A 17,062-nucleotide genomic window follows, 5' to 3' on the forward strand; every position below is an offset into this window, starting at 1 on the left:
CTTGCATCAAAAAACTGCTCTTATCCATGACCTTGAATACGGAGAGTTCCGAATCGAAGGTCCCTCCATACAATGATCAACATGGCATAATGAACTTTGCGGAAGGGTCCTTCGGTATCGGTAAATAAATGTTCAGACGAGCATGAAATAAGCTTTCACCCCTTACCAGCAAGAATAAGGTTTTGGTATCATATGAGTGGGGGTAAAGCGATCAACTGGCTGTCTTCCAGGACAACCATTCATAATGGGAGGAATTTAAGATGGAGGCCGTTCCTAAATGCAAGTCCACAACTTTGGACACTAGACAGTCTCTATCAATTTCGCTTCAGTCACTCTCTTCAGCCACTTTTCACAATGATTTTGCCACATGTGGCCTTACGCTCTCTTCAAGCACTTGCTGCATCTGTTCAATGCCCGATTGTTCTAGACGGACGTATACCGCAGAACTTCACCCTCGAAACCTTCGACACAAACGCAAGCCCATACAATCCCGGCTTCACTAAAGGTGAGGATCCATGGTCCAAGATCATCTTGTTCCCTAGCGTCCCAACCATATCACGCTTCGATGCTTCCAACGTCACGGGCAACTTCAAGTCATTGGAGGTGACGATCAATGACCGATCCATTTTCAACCCGCCCCCAGGAAAGAACCCCCAACTCGGCTTCCGCCGTGCTGGTCTTCTGCTTGGCAATGGATCAGACGCGTCGAACCAGGGGGTAATGACCTTCCACTGGAGCTCAATGCAAGACTCGTCTCGCAAGCTGAATCTTACGCACGAGTACCTAACTGCGTTCCATGAGACAAACGACTCAGGGGGCGCACAGTTTGCGCTGCAGCTAGGGCTGCCGCTGGGTCAAAATGGAACAGAGCCACCTGCAAGTAATTGGAAGATGATGGATCGGAACAATAGTGTCGTCTTCACAACTCCCCTGAAGTTTGACGTGTGGCAGAACTTCGCTGTCACCCTCAATGTACCCCAAAAGTAGGTTCATGGGAGATATAAACACTGAAACATCAGACCCAAACCATTGCAATGACTGACTTTCTCGCAGTACCATGCAAGTATTCTTCTCGGAAAACAACGAGCCTCTGAAGTCTGTGACCAAGGTCCTCCCAAACAACAACGCCGGTGGTGGCGCCTTGCAAATTGGCATGTTGAAAAAGCCCACCGAGACGAAGACAGTCGTATTCGACGGATTTCAAGAGGCCGGGTTGAACGAAGGGCAGATACTGGGCGGCATCTTTGTCGAGAACAGCGCCAATGGCTGCGTGTCTCTGTGATTCTGTTCTCAATCACCTCGGCTTCGAGGGAGTCAGGTAGCAGGGTGGAGGTTTGGACCATGGAAATTGGGCGTCAGATGATGTCTTGGGAGCCAAGAGCCAATTCGCCAGCCTCGATGATCGCCTTGAGGCTGCGGGGGAGACCCTGATCAGCGACTGTGCATGTCTCTCTCGTCATGCGTATTCGACCTGCACCGCCCCTTTCCCTTCCCATCCGGCCGACGTTTTGCCTGTACATATCTCCACATGGAACGTGGATAAGAAATTCTCGGGGAGCGTTAGATGTGCAGTGACATACAACTCCAAGTGAAGAACGACTTGACACGCCGGCTCCCCAGGAGCCCCCGAGACATTCCGTCGCAGCCCCTGGCTTATCACCGGTTCGCCTGTGACTTCCAGAATTCTTCGAGTGTCTCGCGCAACTTTCACCAAGCTGTGGGAAATGTCATTTCGAAAGTGATGGTTGTCGTATGTCGTGTAACCTCAATTTCGCCTTGGCGGTAAAATGTCAGCAGCTTTCCGTTCGTGAGGCTTGCGATGACTTTTCTCCAGTGGCATTCCTTGTGATATGAACTAGATATGGGAAAGGCTTCTAGAACAGAGTTCGGGAGCTAGTCTTGCTAATGATGCCCAGACAGCATGATTGATACCTCAAAATTCGTCTCCCTGAAGTCCAAATGGCGCGGTAGCGACATCCTGTGAGCTGCTTCTAGTCCTTAGCTTCTACTTCAAGGTCATCTTTGTCTCAACACTGGTGGTGCGGGGAAGGGATAAAATCGCACGATTTTCTCACAGTTTGAGTGGACTGGCCAGTATTGGAACGCGAATCCGAGAGACGCCGTAATTGCCACCGACGAGATTTGTGTAAGTGAGACGTTCTGCCAAAGACGTAGATCCCCTCACGATCATGAACACATGACTACTCGGAAGAGCCATTACTTCTTGATGCCCAAATCAAAACCACTATTCGAGCGGGCAAGAGCTGACGAACCTCGGCCCAGAAAGCCCATAACAAGGTATCATCATTGAACTTGGCACTATTGTATGGAAAGCCGGAATTCTGGGTATGGTTTCTTGTTCTGGCAGCGCACCGGTGTCACTGGAAATAGAACGACCAACCCTGGTGATTAAGACGATCATTAAGTCACGAAAGGTAGTATGCTTATCTGCCGGGCCGTAAATTGACGACGTCTTTATGCCGACCGAGGTGAAACGCAATATGGCGCTCTTTACTGGTACATTGATTGGAAATATTAATGCGTCGAGAGGCTTCTAGGCCGTTCTCTTCCCATTGATATCGGGAGTAAAGGCAATAGGAGTTTGGCCAAGTCTCATTTTCTCAATCGAGATGAACTCAGAGCAACCAGAGTAATCTTGAAAATAACTCACCGATGGTGTTGATCCTTGTGTCATTGTTTAGTTCAGGAGAAATGTCGAAAAACATCAGATGCGATTGGTGCCCACCGAATCCTTCGAGGATGCCTCTTCCCGGCTTGTTCCTTACCAAGTGGCTGGCGCCCGAAGAAGGTCCAGAACATTTTAATTAAGACGCCCACATTATTTCCGGTCTTTTCGTGGATTTTTCGGTTACCTCGGAGCGAACAGAACGTCGAGAAGCTTTCTAAGAGGGGTCTCCATGTGTCTTCCCAGAACCGGCGTGCATTTTGTGACGGATGGTTCGTTTGTGAGATCATGGACATTGGACATAAGAAACAACTTGCATACGAAGACACTCCTGAAATCCATGGGATGGTGTGAATGGTGTGACACGAACAGCCAATCATGGCGTTCGACGTTGGTGACTGCTAACGTCCAAGCGTTGTGTCACTCTCCAGGAATGTGTGTCAATGCACCCGCGTTGCCAATATGATATGTCACAGAGAAAGGAGTGCCCGTTCAACAGGAGAACCGTGTCAATCCGATTACTTTTGATTAAACCGACTGCAGGTTGAGACATTGGTGTCTACGGGATGAAGCCACCAATCACCATGAAACGGAGAGATCGCAAGAAACATCGTTTTTGGACGAACTAAGCTCATCGCCTCAAACATGGGATGGCGTTCGTGGCGGGCGTGGAGATGTTCTCTTGCTTTTGTTGATATCTGAGCTTCTAAGCCTCGGTTGAGAAGTGAACGGTCTTCGTATAAGAGTTGAGGCCGTCGCCGACGATGTAGCTACCCGAAGAGATCATCAGGAACAACAGCAACCATCCGGTCGTTTCCCGCCTCCTTTCCAAGCTTCTTCAAGCAACATTTTCACTCGCTCTCTGCCTCTCAGTGCATTTCGTTCTTTTTCGACTCAACTCGATAGTCAACTCTGATCGCTCTTTCGACAAGACTTTCGCTTCAAACCGCACCAACCATCCTCAACATTCAAGATGAAGACCGCCGCCATCACCGCCACTCTCTTCGCCGCTCTTGCGGCCGCCAACCCCATCGAAGTCCGCCAGTCGGGTTGCAAGGCCTTCACCCTTCTCTTCGCCCGTGGCACCACTGAGATGGGCACTCTCGGAAGCGTCGTCGGACCCGGCCTCCAGCGCGACGTCCAGGCTGCTCTCGGAGCTGACGCCGTCACCGTCGAGGGAGTCTCCTACCCTGCCGATATGGGCGGTATCATGGCTGAGAGCGGAGGCTCCGGCCCCGGAAGCGTCGCCATGGCCAACCAGGCCAACTCCTGGCTCAGCAAGTGCCCGCAGACGAAGCTCATCCTCACGGGCTACAGCCAGGGCGGCATGGTTGTCCACAATGCCGGCAAGAAGCTCAGCGGCAAGCCTCTCGCCGCCGCCGTCACTTTCGGAGACCCCTTCAAGGCCCAGGGCGTCACTGGCGTTGCTGCTGGCAAGTTCAAGAGCTTCTGCGCTTCCGGTGACAGTGTCTGCGGCGCTGGCGGATGTGCTAGCGCTGGAGGTTGCGGAAGCGCCAGCGCCTCTGGACACGTTGGATACGGCGCGGACACCAAGACTGCTGCTACTTTCATCAAGGGCGCGGTCGCTTAAGAAGACTGGGTTTCTTGGATGATCAGCCCTTTGATGTTATGGACATGAAGCTTGGACTTCCATCGGTGATGATAGAGGGGGCTACTGGTTCTGCGGCGCGGATACACGAATGGATTGGAGTCCGGAACATCCTACTTCTCGAATGTATAGCTTACCTTCTTTTGTCAATTACTATTCTTCAATGACACTGACACTCTGTTGAGTCGATATAAAGTCCGTTAATTGTGCATAAACATCGCATGTCGCTAAACCTGAGCTACAATGGGCTCGTTTACAGCCTTTCCTCCTCGCTCAGCTCGTGAATCAAGACCCGTGGGCCCTTCGGAATGATCAGAGGCCCCTCAATTCCTAACACCCGATATCTGGCGTTTCCGTATCCTTCTTTAAATCGAGAGATCCAAGTATCAGTAGTCTTGAAGAAGGCACCATGCGTCCTCTCGCTCTGGTCCCAGTAGAGCCTCCTGTACCACAGGTGCAGATTCGGGTAGTCGTTCCGAATGGTGGCGAGATTGCATTGAAAGATGGGCACATAAGCCACATCAAATCGGGCAATGGTCGGGAACAGACGGACGTCTGCTTCCGTGATCTGATCTCCAAGCAAGAATGGCCGATTCTTGAGTATGTCCTCCAAACGTTCCAGCGACTGGAATAGATGGTCGACGTTGGCCTCATAAGCAGATTGCATGAAGGCAAAACCGCATTTGTAGACGCCGTTGTTTACGGTGTGATACACCCAATCGTTAATCTCGTCGATGTCCTTTCGCAACTTCTCGGGATACAGCCCGCCACCTGGCCTGCTGATTTCCCGATCTTCCTCGGGAAGCAGGTGGTCGAACTCAGTATACAGCATGCGAATAATCTCGCTCGACTCATTGCTGACAAGAGAGTGTGTCTTCTTGTCCCAGAGAACAGGCACCGTCACACGACCATCATAGCCAGGACTGGCTTTTTGATAGAGCTGCTTGACGGTCTTGAAGCCATACACGGGATCTTTGGGAAGAACGCCGAGCTTGGCGGCTTCGGGGCTATCCGTGAAGTGCCAGCCCTCTTTTCCCATGCCCATGTCGGCGATGTAGAGATCGATGTAATCTTCAAGGCGCTTGAGAGCGCGAACGATCATCACTCTGTGACACTGAAATGCAAGTCAACGCTGAAGTCATGTCGTCGGTCAAAGATAATATGAACTTACCCACGGACAGCCAGGACTAACATAGAGAGCATACCGCCCCTTTTCAGCAGGAAACTTCGAGTTGGGATCTTTGGTGATGAAGCTGCGAAACTGGGCCTCGGTTCGCTCAAAGCCTCCGCCCTTGCCGGGCTGGTACTTGATGGGGTCCTTCTGTCAAGAAACCGTGTTAGCCGCAACATCTCAGTTCGCAACACCATTCCACGAACCTCTTCGCTCATTTTGGGTAATTCGAAACTCCGAAATAAACTGTATGAGATACTTCACAATAACGGGTGGATCATGGGGTTGAGGGGGTCATTTATGAAGTACAGATATGAAGCCGACGGGATGTTCAATTAGTCAGTATTCCGCTGGAGAGAGGGGTCCGAAGCGCGTCGCATGTGGTACTGCAGCGAGCACGTCAAAGCAACAGCAGCGGCTGGTGACGTAAAATTAGCATATTCCCCATTTTCCCCGCAGGCAATCCGAATAATGCGCTGTTCATACCGCGCGGGTCGGAATTCCGACAATTGTCTTCGCGCGCGGTAGTGGAAGCTGTCTGCGGTTTGTCGTTGCTTGACAAGCAGACGATCATTTGTCAGCCCCCACTGTCGATGTCCCTCGTGAACTCGTGGTCTGGGTATTTTACGGTGGCGTCGGATGCAGCGAGCTTGTGAGAACAGACTGTGGAGATGAAGGAGACCTGTTCGTCCGTGGGATCGAGAATCCTTACGCTACGATCTTGGCTGCTCAACGCCATGAGCTGTCCGAAGAACCATGAGTCAAGCCGTTGCGCGACCGGGCGATCCGCCGTTTATTCCCACGATGAACACCCTTGAAATGTCTACTGATCTCTATCATTTCTAATCATGCAGCATGCCGTACAACTCATTCACGTCCTCATTTCCTCATTTCCTCTCATAACAACTTTTCCTCCTCACTCAGCCCGGCCTTCCAAGCTTTGTAATCAAAACCAAGCTGTTCCAGCGTTGTAACCTCGTGTCTCTTCTCGCCCAGCTTTCGCGACGCGATCTTGATGAGAGGGAATCGCTCTCTCGTCCACCTCTTCTCATCATCCCAGAACGGAGGTATCTTACCGACACCATCATTCTCAAGATCAGGTCGCTTGTCCGCCTCGAGACTCCTCGCATGAAGCATGTTGATATACTCCAGGTCCTTCGGGAATGCGAGATTGTGTAGCATCTTGCTTTCTCCCTTATCTTTGAGCATCTTCGTCTCCCACTCTCTCATCTCAGCCGTGCTAGGGAGTCGCAGCCGGTCAGCCCACACGCGCGCAACCCAAGCCGCTTGCCCTTCCGCCACGGGGAACGGAACAATGCGCTGCGGGATGCCTGCGAAGGCCAGCGTCGGGTCGTCGATGTAGAGCAAATGCTCGTACAGATTGCGAGCGTACGCACCATCCGTGACCACCGGCGGGGAGAGGTCGCGGAGGAAGGGGAAGCTGTAGAAGTAACCCGTGCAGAAGACCACGCCGTCGACGTCCGCCTCGGTCTCGCCGTTTGCGAAGCGGACCTTGCGGCCCTCGGGGATGAACTCGAGAATTTCGGGTACCATCTTGGCCCATGATGAGCGGTCTTCAGCCGGCGTGTTGGGAACGGTCTTTTCAGAGACGATGATGGGCAGTTTACAGACTGTCGAGATCTGCGCACTCAGGTCGATACCGGAGGCCGAGTTGCCGACGATGATGACCTTCTGCGAAGGTGTGTTAGCACTGAATACTTATGTCGCCTAGGCGCTCTCACCTTTCCCTCATATTGGGAGGCATTGCGATAGAACTTTGAGTGTGAGATTGAGCCCGGATGCGCCTTGTCAAAGTCGGCGAGGCCGGGAATATCTGGGATGAAGGGATCGTTGTAATGCCCGCTCGCAACCATGACCGCATCAAACTGTGCCTTGCTTGTCTCATTCGTCTTGAGGTCGCGCGTCTCAATTTCCCAACAAACCTGGTTCGCACTTCGCACTTTCTTCAGCGATAACACCTGCGTGGACAGCGAGATGATGGGCTCCAGCTCTTTGGCATAGTCCTCCAGATATCTCTTCACCACCTGGTGAGGCGGAAACAGGGACGCATCCGAGGGAAACTTTGTGTCGGAGTAGTTCATCAGAGTGTGCGGAATATTGGTCTCCAAGTAATCGTAAACAGGAGAGACGAATTGCTTGGCCTTATGCCCTTCTACAGCGATTGCCGTGTCCGGTTTCCTCGTCGGCTGTGTCCTGGGGATGCTGAAATCATTGTCGATGACGTTCAAGGAGCTGTATGTCCAAACGCCACCAACAGTATCTCTTTGCTCGATGATTTGCACCTTTGAGAACTTCTTCTCAGCCAAGAAGTATCTATCAAATCAAGGTTAGTGTCAGCCATCGACAGGGTTCGGACGAAGGACGGGTTACTTCGCAGCGGCGAGACCGCACGGCCCGGCGCCGATGACGGCGACACGGTCGACACTGAGCTTATCCTCCATATAAATCGGCGACATGACTGCGGGGGTTGTCCGATTCGGAGCGGAGCGGCCTTCGGAATAGGAACCGTGGAAAGGTGCTGATGAGGATGAGGGGTATCGCAGCACCGGTGAAAACCTCGGAGAAAGCCTGTGGAAAGAGGAGATGACGGACTTAAATGAGCAAGCAGTCGCAAAAGGCCGTCGGGTCTGCAGTATGGACATCAGGCGATTACATTCCCATATCTCCAGATTTCGGTAGAAGTGAGCAACTTCAGTTCTCTGCACCATGATTTGCAATCGGACGAATGGCCCGCGGGGATGGTGAGTCGACCACAGCGACCGACAACGGTCGGCCTTGGCCCGACTGGCGTCCAGTGTTTTTGTATGAGTCGTGTGAGTGCTCAGGGGTGGGACGCTATTGCATACACGCATCATTTACTCACGCCTGTCACAAGCGAGCTCTTGGGATGAACAGCGATCTCATGCAAGTGATATACGGATACGTCCGGTCTTACAACTGAGTCTCTTGGCAGAGGTTTCCTCTTATTCATTTGCGCTGTGTCTCATTCTCAAAGTGTTGACGATAAGCCGTCACACATCTCTTCACTCTGGGCAGCTCACTCTTCAGTAGGAACATAATTCTTTAGCAATATTATCTCCGAATGACGCATCCTCGTTGGCGGGGCCAACAAGGGCCATCTACTGGATGAATTTCCCTGAAAAGATTTCTCATTCGTCCATCTCTCCGAGTCCATGGAGATTGCGTGCTCTGCGCCCGTTCGAGTCCTGCTTTTGCTGATTGCGATTAAAGTCACTGCCGAAATGCCTGGGTAGTGCCAGCTGCCGGCCCAGAGCCCAGTGAAGAAATTTGTTATCGGATCATCCTGCGCGGACTGGACAGCCTGGCTGGACTGTAACGCTCAAAGGGGGGAAGGAGGAGGTAGAGAAGTCTGCTCTCTGCTGTGATATCGCTCACTTTACGTCGACATACGTGACAGAGATAGAGAATCCATACGGCAGCAGCATACCAGATCATCGCTGAAGAATCGACATGGCCATGAACTGCTCCAACTCAGCATAATAGCGGAGATATCCCCGACCCAGATCGCCCCCACGACTCCCAAGCAATCCTGTCTTGGTCCCCCTTATGCGACGCGACCGCGCACAGTGACCGACCGATCGATTCTCCCCCCGACTCGAGACGGGCGCCGCGTCGGCCTCTCGCCGTCATCACCGACACCAGTCGCAATGTCGCCCGAACAGATCAGATCCAACATCCACCGTTTCCGCGTCCGACGAACATCCCCATCGTCTCCATCCACTTTGCGTCGTTCGGCTTCTCCGCCCGCTCTGCCTCGCGCTTCGTTGCCGCCGCCGCAAGCAACGACAGCGTCTGTGGGAGCTTCGGATATTGTTCCCGATGTCCCAACTTCAGATACGGCATCAGCAGTAGCAGTAACGACAGCTCTGCCACCCCCGACGCCATCGATACTGCCAAGTCCGATCTCTGGAGCTCCTGTAATCCCTCCTGTTGGAGCAGCTCCCAATGTCGCCAATGCCTCCGCCTCTGTGACTGCGGCGGCCTCGGCCTCATCTCCCAAGGCCGCTCGCGATATACCAGCTTGCGATCGTTGCCGCAGCTTCAAGAAGAAATGTTCCCGAACTTTCCCTGTATGCACGCTTTGTGCCAATGCTGGACACAAGTGTTCGTTTTCTACTCCCGCCGCTTCCACGGCTGCTCAAACACACCATCTACGGGCGCGTATTGAGTGGTTGACGCGGTTCATCAACGACAGTATCCCGGTTGCAAGCGTATCTGGCGGTGGAGTTGAAGCTTTGGAAACGGGTACGGACCTTGCGTCGCTGATAGGCTCTTCACCCGGAGCTCTTTCACAGCATCATGGTCAACAACTGGATATTAATCCGACCACACCGGCAAATGGTGCCACGCCGGGGTCCGTCAGTGGTGGAAGCAATCGTGGAGAGGCAAGAGATGCATACCCATCGCATGGAAATGCCGGATCCGTGGTCTTCGACCAGAGGTCTTTGGCAGTGAACGTCGACTCTGAGTCGCCTTCATCAAGGGGCCGTGACCACATGCGAGCACTGCTCCAACCAGCGCCAGAACCGGGAAGAATTCTTGGCATTGAGTCCATCCGCAACGACGAGGGGTTCTCGTCTTCGAGTCTGCCACGAGACGCCATAGCTCGTCGGTTTGTAGACGCCTACTTCCGGAACGTGAATCGGGCATATCCCTTTGTGAACAGGACCAAGGCTCTCCGAGACCTCGAAAACCTGGGAGAGTCGGCAAAACGACATCGAGACTCAGACACAACTCTGTTATATCTCATCATGGCAATTGGATGCACTACCCTTCAGAGAGCTGGGCAGATACCCAACGACACTACTTCGAAGTTCGACGTTGCGTATGCCGACATCATTCAGGAGTGTCTAGCACGAGAAGACCTCGAATCCATTCAGATTCTTGTCCTGGTGGCTTTATACTCCCTCTTCGACCCCAACGGCATTTCGACATGGTCAATTGCAGGCATAGTGTCCCGCCAGGCAATGCTGCTGGGCCTCAGTCGCAGGTCGTCAGAGGATAAGTCCCTCTCCGCAATGGACATCGAGCTACGTCACCGTCTATACTGGAGTATTTATGTCCTCGATCGGATGATGGCCATCTCACTTGGTCTACCTGTCGCGCTCATAGACGAGAATATGGATGTCCCTTTGCCCGGATTGACCATCGAGGAGTTTGCTTCCCCAGATAGGCAACACTTTGCTTCCATCCTCCAGACAAATCGACACGTCATCCAGCTGAGACAGTTGGAAGACCGCATCCTCCGTCAGATTCATACCCGAAAGCAATCCGAGGTTGCCGCCCTATCACAGGCAGATCGTCGGGCAATTGTGCAAAACATCAGATCCGAGATCGAGAACTGGTATAGCAACGGCTGTCTTGTATCTCCCCTGGAACCTGACAACGTACCCATTCACAACTCCGTAACATGGTTAAGCGCACGCTACTACCACCTCCTGTTACTACTTCATTATCCTTGTCATTTCAACTCTTGCGGTTCCATTGTCTCAGCAGTTGAGCTCCTTCGCTTCGCGCAAAAGCACCTGCAGTCCACCTCGGTTCTACTTCAGCAGCGTCAGCTACCGCTGAATCGCGTCACATTATGTCGCTTGTTTCCTGTAGGCTTGGTCCTGATCCACAGCTTCATCGCCTGTGCCGCAGAGTGCACATCCTTCTCAGCTAGGGACGAGGTAGCTGTCATCGTCAGCATACTCGAGGCCTTTCCTGAAGGCTGGTCGCACGCGCGACAGGCTGCCCATGTCTTCCGCCAATTCATGAGTCTGATCTCCGGAGTGCCGAACAACGGATACACCACTCTACACTTCCCCAGTACAAGCAACAACATCTACGCCAACAACGGTCAAATGACATCTTCGAGAGAGTCATATCAGGCCATGGTACGCCCGATCATCACCGGGCTGGTAGCTCTCATGCAAGAGGTCCTTGGAAAGTCTACTTGCTATGCCTTCCACGAGTGGCCCGCTGATTGCGCTGGTCAACCTCCCCCGACAACAGGCTTCAGGGGTCAAGCTGCCTTTTCACCCACAGGGCCGACGAGACACTCTGCTGCCGTGGGTAATGAGGATTCGGCTATGGATTACGGATGGGGCTCTTTGGAGCTGGGCTTTTTGTGATGTTTGATGATTTGTCTAGCGGTGCGCTCTTGCTTGAAGATACCATGCTTTTCACTCAACCATAGCACGTAATAAGAGTATAGAGTGTTTGTGACCTGGTTACTGGCTAGCGCTGGTGTGATAGCAAAGCTGAAAACAAGAGGTTCGCCAAGTGAATATCTACCTTAGATATTCAAATGACTCCGGATCTTAGGGAGCACGACCTCGGGCTTCTCGGCGTGAACTCCGTGGTTCGCGCCCTCAACCATGAACAGCTCAGCTCCCGGGATCTTCTCGGCGATCAATTTGGAATTTTCTTGTGCCGAGTTAGTGCTAGTGTTCAGGCTCATGGGAGAAAACGTACCTGGAGGGCAAATCCAGTCTTTGTCACCGACTACAACCAACGTCTTGGCTGTAATCTGCGGAAGCCGTTCTGTGTAATCAAAGTATTTCTCCTTCTCGGAGTAGAGATCGTCTGCATGCTTTGTTAGCTCTTCACGCTGAGATCCCACCGCAATCAAGTCGGGACTCACTATGCGAGTCTGCCACATAGACGCCGTCGAGGTTGCTCTTTAATGCCGCGTCCGGGTCGAATACTTCACGGTAGAGCGGCATCATGGCAAAATAAATCAACTGAAACTCGCGGTCGCTCTCGTAAGCCCCGAATACCTTGTTGCGAAGCATGTCGACTGAGAAACTGGGAACTTTGTGTATCCTCTCCTCAAGGGTCTTGATCGCGCCTGCCTCATCTAAGAGAAATTTGTCAGAGGTGTGAAAGAGTGGTGACAGGAAGTGAGAGACCTTACGGTGATGAGATGCAGCGGTCCCCCGAAGAACCAAATGTGATACACGAGGCGCATATTTGATCGCATAATGCTGTGCTAGGAAACCCCCAAAGCTGCCGCCGCAGATGATGACTTGGTCGTCTCCAGCAAAGTGCTGCCTCACGCCCTCGATGTCGTCCACAATTTGCTCAAATGTGTAAGGCTTGGTGAGAGAGCTCTGTCCATGTCCACGGTAGTCAAAGGACAAGACACGAATTTTGTCGCTCAACTGGCTGTAGACCTTGAAATCCGATCTGTGATCACCTACAGCAGTTGTTTAGCCAACTGTTTTCTCGGTCTATGGCGGCATAGTAGCAAGAGCCTACCCATTCCTCGACCTCCGTGCAACGTGATCATGAGAGGCGCATCTGCTGGGCCGGCCAGGCGATATGCCAGTTTAGCGCCGTTGATATTGACGAATTCGACCATCATGTGCAAGATGAGGGGCAACGAAGGGTGACTGTTGTGAGTCGGCTGGCTAATTATGGCTATGCCGCGACTGGATTCAGAGGGAGCTTACTCGAACGAGAGGCTTGAATCACAAACGACTAACCGTATCACGTAGTACAGTTTAGATACTCGATGAGCCGTGGCGGTGCCGTCACCTAAGATACCTTATCGCGCAATCAGCCCAAGCCGCGGGGTTTGGTACCTCAGGAGGCGAATGGGAGACAAGCCGGGAAATGCTGGGTTCACGAGTAAGGGTCCAACAACCGGGCCATCGAACCGGACGACACCCGACCAAAACTACCCAAAGCGGTAAAGACGAAGGCCCCTCCCCGATACCACCGCAGAAGGAAGAGGTCCACCGCCTCGTGCCGACGCAAAATATTGTCCCAAGTGCCGGGTTTTGTAAAATGTCTCTGCACAGGAAGACGATCGCGTGCTCGACCCAGAAAAACTCGTTATCCAATCGTTTTCGGGCTATCGACCGATTCCAGAACCAGCAAGCAGCAAGGGGCAGGGCATACACTTTCATAAAGATTCCTCCGCCCAGTCTCAGCCCGTCACCTCCTGGTTGAATGCCTCACCGAGCTGCATTTTTCGGCGAGCGCTGAGTCCCACGCGTGCGGCGTTCCGTCTTAACTTTGTTTGTTGCTGATCCGCCTGCCCAACAACTGAGCCAAGATGGCGCATCTCGACAACAACGCGTCCAACGCGATCACGGCGGTAGACCCGGTCGACCGGCCCCACGACAAAGATGGCATTTCGACGACGTCCGTCTCTGCCGCTGCCGACAGCAAGCCGGAGCCCCCACAAGAGCCAGAAGCGGCCGGGTGGTTCCACTGGCATGAGCCAGGCACGTCGGCCGAAGAGAAGAAGCTGATCTTCAAGCTGGATTGGTTTCTTTTGAGTTTCGGATGTTTGATGTATTTCATCAAGCAGGTACTTAGACACCCACGGAGCTTTTTTATTCATATTGCTAAACTTATTGACCAGCTCGATCAAAACAACATATCCAATGCTTACGTCTCGGGCATGTCGGAGGAGCTTGGCTTCGGCCCTGGCAACGAGCTCTCATGGATGAACACGTACTTCAACATCGGTACAATTATTGGAGGAAGCTTTGCCAACCTCATCATCACCGTCGTTCGTCCGCGCTTCTGGCTTACGGGTTGTCTCTTCGTGTGGTCGCTTTTCGTTCTGTTTCTCTTCAAGTGCAACAGCGCTCATCAGTTCTACGTCTTGCGCTTCTTTATTGGCTTATTTGAGTCATCTGCTTGGCCGGGAGTCATGTATACACTCGGGTCGTGGTATCGCAAGAGTGAACTTGCCCGTCGCTCCGGTCTTTTCGTCATGAGCGGCGTTTTGGGCCAAATGTTCTCCGGCTACCTCCAGTCGGCCCTGTACACCGGCATGGGCGGTAAAGGAGGCCTATCAGCTTGGAGATGGCTTTTCATCTTCGACTTCATCTTGGCTATCCCTGTCGTCATCTACGGCGTTGTATGTGTTCGGTCTCCTCAATAACTCATGACAATTGCTAACCCTATGCAGATCTGCTTCCCCGACACGCCTCACACCACTCAGGCGTTCTACCTCAACGACTGGGAGAAGGAGCGCGCGCGCCAGCGTATCGAAGAAGAAGGCCGCAAGCCCGTCGGAAAGATGAACTGGTCCGTCATAAGCCGTGTCTTCGGCTCATGGCAAGTCTACGCATTCACAGCAGCCTACTGCTTCTGGACACTCACCTGCGGCTCTTACATCATTCAATACTTTACGCTTTACCTCAAGTCGACCAAGATGTACACGGTACCCGAGATCAACAACATCCCCACCTGCGTCGGCGCCATCAACTTCGTTTTCATGGTTTCAACGGGCTACATCGCCGACAAAATCGGCCGCCGCGGTCCCGTCTGCTTCGCCGTCGGCTGCCTACTCACATTCGTGTACGCTGTCCTTGCGGCGTGGACCGTCCCCCACATGCTGCGGATGGCAGTTTTCATCCTTGCCGGCTGCTACGGCTGCTACACGCCACTTCTGGCTGGCTGGGCAAATGAGGCATGCGGAGGTGACCAGCAGAAGCGCGCCTTTGTGCTCGGCTTCATGGTATCAGTCGGCCAGGCGGTAGTCATCCCTTTCCAACAGTTGCAGATGCCCAGTGGACAAGCTCCAGCTTTCGCGAAGACTCACGGATGGGAAAGCGCGCTTGCATTTGTGGTCGCGCTGACTGTCTGGACGGGTGTTGGTTTGCCCCTGTTCGAGAAGTGGCGGGAGTCCAGGGTGAAAGTTAGCACCCACGAGAGCGACAGCGAGGAAGCTTAGAAGAGATAGTCTTTTGATATGAGTCATCGTAGCTCGATATAGAGTAATGTAATTCTTCGAATGCAAAACGCGTGTTACATGTTGGACTTCAAGCCATGCGGAAATGCCGGTTTACCAGCAGACGCCGGATTGAGTATGTCCAAAACTTGCGACATCTTGCCATCCTGGTGCCGTCTTGGTTATATTCATGATGACGCTCGCACAATGACCAGCATGCTCCCATGCGTGAACGACCATGTCTGCCTTCGTCCCAAGATTCAGCGAGGCGGCAGCTTGGAGAAGCAGATACATGCAGTGCGTCATGTGATGCCCGACCGTAGTCCATGCCGGAGTCAAGATATCGAGGTTGTTCAATTCCTCCTCGCTGAATTTGGCCCCAGGCTTTCCATCTTCGTCATTGTAGAAAACAAATTCCGGCACGTCACCATCTAGTGCTTCGAAGACGGCATCTCGGGCAGGCTCAAAGTCCGCCGCGCAGTGCGGTGACATCCATCTGTTGTGCAGTTTGTTGAAAGTGCAGCCTCGCTTCTTGGCCTCCTCGGTTGTTGGACCGCACCAGTAGTGTCCGTCGGCCGTCTCGGCCTCTTTCATCCACTTCAGGATATTGTCGGTTCCTTCATCGGGCTGAGGGTATCGTGCTGGCGTAGGTTCCGTTGTTGACGCGGGGACGAAAGCCCAAGTAAGGACAAGAGCAGCTGTCAAAACAGCTGAGATACAGCGCCATCTCCGCAAAGATGTTGTCCTTTTTCTCAGTTCCAGCGCCAGGGAGGCAGCGTTGTCTTCTGGCTCGCCCGGATCATCCACAGCTGTGTAGTTGGAAGTTCCAAAGAAGCGACCAGGGAGCCAAGACCACACGCCTCGTGGGTAGTTGCCAACCTTATCCATAAGTCGAGAAGCTTCCGACGAATGTCTCTTTTCGAAGTTGCCTGTGGGATCCATTTGGAGCAATCTTCGCCGTGGGGACTGCAGGACACCACCAATTAGTTTGTACCCTTGCCATGATTCAGGTGTTCTCGATAAAGTAGAAATACGATGAACGTTTAACTTACATAAATACTGCCTTTATATTCAGAAACTTGAGCTTCTTATTTGAGGAAGCTCAAGAGATAGCATCAACGTGACGAGAAATTGGAAAGATTGATGACAACAACTACCAAGTCATTTCCAGCTTCCTCGGTTGCGCGGAATCACATATACCAATTTGCTGTGCAAATGAAGGGACAAACTTTGCATGACTAAGGATAGAGATATTCTCGCAAGGACATGGGGCTGGCGTCTCGGACCGAGAGTCTGGACCAGAGAGGCTCGGAATGCTCGTAATTGGCTCTCTGGATTGAACTTTGAATTGTCATCGCTGTCACATTTCGAGACGAACGCGCTATGTTGTTATTGAATTCTATTGATAAGGTGTCTCTTGTAGCATTATTCTCAACAGGTGTCCATGCCACCAAACTCGGGTATGACTCGATGCACTTGTGACAAGCACTCACAGGTAAATATGTCGAACATATCTCGGGCAGAACTCACAACAACTGAGTAAGATAGACCCGTCATTTGGGTGAGAGCCCTCACGTAAGAGGATTCCATGAATATAAGCTACCACTGAAAACAAAGCGAGATGATTAAGACTGTCGTGTGGGGAGTACAGAAACACTCAGATAGCGGTCATGACGTTTAGACACGCAAAGTGGCTATTTAACCTTGGAGACTGGATCGATTATTTGCCCCAGCCGGTAAATGCCAGGCTTTCTGTCACACTGAAAGAGCTCAACTTACATCCATTACGAACTTACTTGAGCTTTTGTCTATGCACTCATTCTCTGATAAGTATTTAGTCTCACGTACCCCGAAGGAAACCAAACTTTGCCCACC

The 17,062-nt window shown here is 52.4% G+C and overlaps 7 protein-coding genes across 7 annotated transcripts; 4 read left to right on the forward strand and 3 right to left on the reverse strand.

The window, feature by feature from the left end:
• Positions 1–354: 354 nt before the first annotated feature.
• CkaCkLH20_04306 (uncharacterized protein) lies at positions 355–1,282 on the forward strand (the record flags this gene model as incomplete). The annotated part of the gene is made up of 2 exons (XM_038887025.1): positions 355–983; positions 1,054–1,282. The coding sequence occupies 2 exons, from the start codon at positions 355–357 to the stop codon at positions 1,280–1,282; spliced, it is 858 nt and encodes a 285-aa protein (XP_038747729.1).
• A 2,377-nt stretch (positions 1,283–3,659) lies between these two features.
• On the forward strand, positions 3,660–4,277 carry CkaCkLH20_04307 (cutinase; the record flags this gene model as incomplete). Its single annotated transcript, XM_038887026.1, has 1 exon — positions 3,660–4,277. The coding sequence occupies one exon, from the start codon at positions 3,660–3,662 to the stop codon at positions 4,275–4,277; it is 618 nt and encodes a 205-aa protein (XP_038747730.1).
• A 271-nt stretch (positions 4,278–4,548) lies between these two features.
• Positions 4,549–7,943, reverse strand: CkaCkLH20_04308 (putative flavin dependent monooxygenase; the record flags this gene model as incomplete). The annotated part of the gene is made up of 5 exons (XM_038887027.1): positions 4,549–5,409; positions 5,467–5,616; positions 6,442–7,158; positions 7,209–7,800; positions 7,858–7,943. 5 exons carry the CDS (start codon positions 7,941–7,943, stop codon positions 4,549–4,551), a joined length of 2,406 nt encoding a protein of 801 aa, XP_038747731.1.
• A 2,061-nt stretch (positions 7,944–10,004) lies between these two features.
• CkaCkLH20_04309 (uncharacterized protein) lies at positions 10,005–11,624 on the forward strand (the record flags this gene model as incomplete). The annotated part of the gene is made up of 1 exon (XM_038887028.1): positions 10,005–11,624. The coding sequence occupies one exon, from the start codon at positions 10,005–10,007 to the stop codon at positions 11,622–11,624; it is 1,620 nt and encodes a 539-aa protein (XP_038747732.1).
• A 164-nt stretch (positions 11,625–11,788) lies between these two features.
• Positions 11,789–12,859, reverse strand: CkaCkLH20_04310 (proline iminopeptidase; the record flags this gene model as incomplete). Its single annotated transcript, XM_038887029.1, has 5 exons — positions 11,789–11,919; positions 11,968–12,078; positions 12,137–12,352; positions 12,410–12,691; positions 12,754–12,859. 5 exons carry the CDS (start codon positions 12,857–12,859, stop codon positions 11,789–11,791), a joined length of 846 nt encoding a protein of 281 aa, XP_038747733.1.
• A 696-nt stretch (positions 12,860–13,555) lies between these two features.
• Positions 13,556–15,190, forward strand: CkaCkLH20_04311 (pantothenate transporter; the record flags this gene model as incomplete). The annotated part of the gene is made up of 3 exons (XM_038887030.1): positions 13,556–13,813; positions 13,868–14,371; positions 14,423–15,190. The coding sequence occupies 3 exons, from the start codon at positions 13,556–13,558 to the stop codon at positions 15,188–15,190; spliced, it is 1,530 nt and encodes a 509-aa protein (XP_038747734.1).
• Positions 15,191–15,301: 111 nt separating this feature from the next.
• CkaCkLH20_04312 (uncharacterized protein) lies at positions 15,302–16,129 on the reverse strand (the record flags this gene model as incomplete). The annotated part of the gene is made up of 1 exon (XM_038887031.1): positions 15,302–16,129. The coding sequence occupies one exon, from the start codon at positions 16,127–16,129 to the stop codon at positions 15,302–15,304; it is 828 nt and encodes a 275-aa protein (XP_038747735.1).
• Positions 16,130–17,062: the final 933 nt, after the last annotated feature.

The sequence above is a fragment of the Colletotrichum karsti genome (assembly GCF_011947395.1).
Source record: "Colletotrichum karsti strain CkLH20 chromosome Unknown Scaffold11, whole genome shotgun sequence".
Classification (NCBI taxonomy): domain Eukaryota; kingdom Fungi; phylum Ascomycota; class Sordariomycetes; order Glomerellales; family Glomerellaceae; genus Colletotrichum; species Colletotrichum karsti.